The sequence below is a fragment of the Sinocyclocheilus rhinocerous genome, unplaced genomic scaffold (assembly GCF_001515625.1).
Source record: "Sinocyclocheilus rhinocerous isolate Xijiao unplaced genomic scaffold, SAMN03320098_v1.1 scaffold5408, whole genome shotgun sequence".
Lineage (NCBI taxonomy): Eukaryota > Metazoa > Chordata > Actinopteri > Cypriniformes > Cyprinidae > Sinocyclocheilus > Sinocyclocheilus rhinocerous.
Window position 1 is genome coordinate 10,834 of NW_015652425.1, and position 5,426 is coordinate 16,259.

At 35.0% G+C, this 5,426-nt stretch overlaps 1 protein-coding gene across 1 annotated transcript in view; it reads right to left on the bottom strand.

The window, feature by feature from the left end:
• Positions 1 to 2,058, bottom strand: part of LOC107715044 (cytochrome b-245 light chain-like) — a 3,245-nt gene extending 1,187 nt beyond the window's left edge. The window contains exons 1-5 of the mRNA XM_016521087.1: positions 1,797 to 2,058; positions 1,231 to 1,300; positions 976 to 1,050; positions 697 to 780; positions 489 to 570 (exon numbers count right to left, since the gene is read on the bottom strand). Coding sequence (XP_016376573.1) covers positions 489 to 570; positions 697 to 780; positions 976 to 1,050; positions 1,231 to 1,300; positions 1,797 to 1,854 — 369 coding nt within the window. The 5' untranslated portion in view covers positions 1,855 to 2,058. The remainder of the gene's footprint in view (positions 1 to 488; positions 571 to 696; positions 781 to 975; positions 1,051 to 1,230; positions 1,301 to 1,796) is intronic.
• Positions 2,059 to 5,426: the final 3,368 nt, after the last annotated feature.

Consider the following 5,426-nt stretch of genomic DNA (forward strand, 5'->3'; position numbering starts at 1 on the left):
CGCAGCTTCATCAGCGTCGCCCTGGAAACAAGCGAGGAACACCTGGCCGTCCTCATCACAGGCTGATCGGTCACAGCTGCAGCTCATCAGGCGGCGGCCACATAAGCCACGCAAGCCCTGCCATCTGGGAGACTTCTCCATGAGACTGAGCACTAACTCGCCCTCTCATTTCTCCCACAGACAGCAGCGTGTGACCGACCAGCCCCACAGGAGCACAGCACGGACACTCTGCACTGGGAAGACGGAAGAGAGCACTCACGGCACCGGAGCACCTACCTGGACCCTTCTCCCTACCACCCACCACATTAATAAATCCACCCTCCAGGGCATTTATTAAGATTTCCTTGTTGTGTGATTCTTCACCCCGTTACAAAATATATATATATATTTGTTTCCTATCTTATTTTAGTTACATTTGTATTCACATTCATTCGGTTATGTTGTTTATCTGGAGTTCAGATGAAAGAGCACTGAATTGGATTACTTACTGAAAGATAGATTAAACTGCCAATTCCTAGACACACACATCCCAGAACTGTGGCTAACATGAACCCTCCAGGAACACACAGCCTGCAAAGTAAAACACACAGAGACAGACATATGTGTGCATGATTTGAAACACAAGTAAGATGGTGTCTTCTATAACAAGAGAGAGGACATGCATCACAACACCTGACTGAAATATAACAGACTTACGCAGCGTGCAAGAATGCTCTGACGTAATAGTTTCTGGTCAGGGGTCCAAAAGCCTTTACACAAACTGTGAAGCAGTACTGACCACTGAAATTAAACAGAAAAGCTTTCCATGAGAAGTTTATAATTCAAAGCACACAAAGGAAGTCTTCATTATACAAATGACTCGGTATAAAATGTTTTGCAGAAAATTATTGATAGTATGTTGAAATCACCAGCCTGTATTTCCTGTAACTAGTTACAGTCTCAAATGAGTTCAGATTGACTTCATAAAACACTCACGTTCTCTCAACGCTGGTGCCTTTGCCCCGTTTGCTTCGTGGATATTCAAGCAAACACACAAACACACCGGCAGCACTTTTCACAGTCAAGGATATAAATGAGTACACTAGAAATACACATGGGTACTTTACAAAAAAAAAAAAAACTGTACTTTACAAGTCTAGAAGAACAAATGAGGAAATGACAATGAAAATAAAGGGCAAACAGAGTCTCACGCATTTATAGGAAAGAGCCCTGTAGAGGTTGTAAGGATACATGCCGAAACATGCAAACTGCCAGCCTCTGAACTGACCAGCCACCCCGACAATCCCACCAGTCGCATAAACTGCAACAGGCAAAAAAAAAAAAGTTAATTTAATTTCCTCATTTCCATTTCCTCATATTCACACTAGCCTGCATTCACTTAAATATTATATTTCAAATGTAAAAATAAAATAAAAATAAAATAAAACAAATTTTTAAATATTGTTATCTTATATTTTTAACGTAACTTATTAGCGCAGAGAGTGGAAATCAACTTCTTGCTTTTAAAGATAATAAAAGAGATTAACACACATTCTAAACAAAATAAAAACAAAACAATAAAAACAAAAAACACTCGAATGACAGCTTGAATGACGACATGAATGACAGCTGCTAGATTTATACTTTAAAACCCATGTATGTAGTTGCGGTCTTCTCTTTAGAGTTTTACATATCTATAGTCACGGCACAATTCGAGAAACATTAATGTAAGTAATACTTTAGCCTAGCCCTTGTTTAAATGTTTTAGAGCGCCTGAAAAACTAAACGAGATATAATTAAAGTATGTGTGTTCTTACTGAGTCCAGCAGCCAGAGCTTGCTCGTTTGCCCACATCGCCCACTCAATTTTCCCCATGATCACTTGAATGCGTGCTGACACTGATAAGTTAACTTTATTTTCAACTTAATTCTATAAAAGAAAAGTAGGAAGTGGCCAGCGTGTCATAAACCCAACCCTTTCGTTTCATCACTTCCTTTTCACTTTGTTCAACGTTTCATCAAATTATACAGTAAATTCATGAAAGAAAATAAAAGCGCTAGATTGGACACGTTAATAAAAATAGTTTACCACAGGAGGCGGGACGACAGCAAACAGGAACTTTCTCGTTGGTCAGATATGTCTATGGGTCAAATGAGTTGAGGTCACGTGAGAAATCAGCGCGTTGGAAGATTAGGGCGTGCCGAAAGGTAGGGGCGTGGAGAAAGGTGTTCATGATTGGTCGACAAAGCGGTCTGTCAGGGTTAGGGTTAAGGCTGGGTTATGAGGTAGTTTCTGTTCTCTGGTACGGATTCACCTTTCGGAACGCCTCTGAAAGAAAAATAATAGTTTCTGTAATCTGCATCAATATGTTAAATCTAAGAAATGGCAATGTGTTAATTTCTGACCAAAAAGATTAAAGTAAGGACAATGATAAAACAAATGTGAAATTGATTCTTCTTTAGTATTACAAAAGGAGCACAAAGGATATACATTCTCAAAGAACATTTACAAGGGTATCTATAATTTTAAAATGGAGTTCTCTAATTTTACTTGAGATATAATAAGCTTGTAAGGGGAAATCCATAAATTATGAATTTAAACAAATACTCCATTTGGAGCATACTTTACAGAACGATTCCTTTTATCTGAAAGAAGAGCATTTCTAATGGAAAAAAAACCTTGTCTGAAATATGAACACTAATTAAAGGTATAGGACTGTGATAATTTAAACATGCACTAATTATTGATTTCAAGATAAATGGAATACTTTTAACCTTTTACTTTTAAACTCAATTACTGAAAGTGCCACCCACTGCAAGAAAAACTTTTTTTTTTTTTTTGTTACAGATAGTGCTTTTTTTATTATTCCAGATAATACATGTGCGGGGGGAGAAATAGCTTGTTTGTGAAAATTTGAGAGTTTGATAGGAAATTTTGAATTTAAAACTACAAGGCAATAAGAATTTAAGTGTCACACATGGTCCAAGAAGGCGAAGGAGAGATTCAAATTCTAGCAGTCAAAGCTTTAATATACAAAACATTCAGGAGCACAATCTCAAAGACAGTCACAAAACCACCACTATAAAAATAAACCCACAACACAACTGAGAATTGAGAGGGGTATATATACACATAGACCAAACAAGGAACTAAATGACACATAGGTGTAAATGATAGTTTATAATGGAAACAAACCAGGGCATTATCCAAAATCACCCCCTATACCCTTAAATTGGGCACTATTTGAAGGGACAGCAAGTGGTGTCCAAAATCATAGGGCCTGTCCAAATACCCACACATGCAGTCTTGGCCACTTGACAGCACATGCACGCAAAAGAAAGTAAGTGCACAAGACTTTCTGTATAATGCGTGCTATTTTATTAAATTGTAGGGCTTGTTCGGTTTGTTTCTTGGAGAGCTTATTTAATCAGGCCGATAAAAGACAGAGGTGTAAAGAGTACCTAAAAACCATACTTGAGTAAAAGTACAGATACCTTACAATGAAAATTACTCCACTACACGTTACAAGTCACCAATTCCAAAACAACTTGAGTAAAAGTCTTAGAGTATCTGATTTTAACAGTACTTAAGTATTTTACTTATACTAAATATAGACTCAAAGATGCACTAGTCAAAGAGACATGCCAATGAAAAACTGTAATGTTGTGGAGAAGCTGCGGAAAACAGGCAGAGGAAGACAGAAAGTGACATAAAAATCCAGGGCAAGGCACAGAGAGTATGAAACAAAACAAGAAAGAATTGATTTGTGAGGAGAGCAATCACGTTTATTTTCTAAAACCAAAATAAAGCTCAACTAGGTCCATGCAAAATGTAATGTGTAACTGCAACACTCATTTCAAATGTAGTGGAGTAAAGAGTACAGATACTCATTCAAAAATGTAATGAAGTAAAGAGTAAAAGTTGCTAATATCTTTGATACTCAGTACAACTACAAAGTACCCAAAAAGATACTCAAATACAGTAACTAATTACATTTACTCCAATAATTTACACCTCTGATAAAAGACTATTAACTAGTTTGATATGCACCCCGAATCACTGGTTCAAAACAAATGGCTCAGTAGCATTTTCAACCTAAGTCTTTTAAGTAGCACTGTCCATATGCATCAGTAGTTACACACACTTATTGTATACGTGTCTAACCTACAGTAACCAAGCATGGAAGAACTTCATATTTTATCTGTCAAAGTTTGATGAAATGAAATTAACAATTAAACATGCTACTGGGCAGTCATGCTCAGAATGTTCAAAACCTTTAAAGCTCCTATGTCATAGAGCAGAACAGATTTTCAGAGCATTTTGTCAGTTTGATGGGAACAATCAGATCTTTCTGACCTACAGCACTTATTTCTTCAATGTACATGACAGTGAATTTAACATTAGACATCAAAGAAACAGTCATAATCAAACGAGCACAAAAGACAATGAGTTTCATTTTTTCTTTGAGCAAGATTAACTTCCTTGTTGAGTAATGGAGGATTACGAAAACATGACGTGTTTTACATTGTACATGATTTTGTTTCTTTAGTTATGAATATAGACATTTCAGGATGACATGCATTTTAGAGGAAAAATGTTGCTACATTTTAAAAATGGATTTGTAAATGAAATAACACAGCATTAGTTTGTACATATGCACAACACATACAAAAGGAAATTAAACTTGGCAATATTTTAACTCTATAGATGACAAATGATTGAATGAAGCACATTCTGAGTTTATTGTAAGTACAAATGAAGACATAACAATATACACTCTCTTGAGGTAAATATACACAGTCACTGTAATCATTTTAACAGCATTCCAGTAAAATTTGTTTTTTTTCTTCTATGATTATATTAATGATAAAAAAATCTCTTACACAAAAATTGCTCCTCTATTAGTAGCAATAATAACTGGAATGTTCAAATTGATCAACAGTTACACACCATAGATATTGTGCTGTGTATATTTATTATGTATATATAAATACACACACATACAGTACAGTATAAATTTTGAAAATATTGACATTTATTTACATGCATATATTTATATTCACACAATTTATATTATATATAAATATATTTAATATATAAACATAACATATTTTTCTTAACCCTCTACCGCACGCATTATGATAGACCTAAAAAAATATATTTGACTAATTTTCTTTTCTAAGAATGGCTTAACTTGAAGTGCTGTAAAAAAAAATTGGGGAAAAAATATTATTTTAAGGTACTTTATGATATGTTGCCATACGGTAACAGCATACAATAGTGGATCTAACTTAGAATAAGTGTAAGTTTACTTATAGTTAATATTTTTCCTCAGAAATGTTGTTTGTGTTGATTCAATTGGTGCTAATAACTGGAATGTTCAAATTGATCAACAGTTACACACCATAGATATTGTGCTGTGTATATTTATTATGTATATATAAATA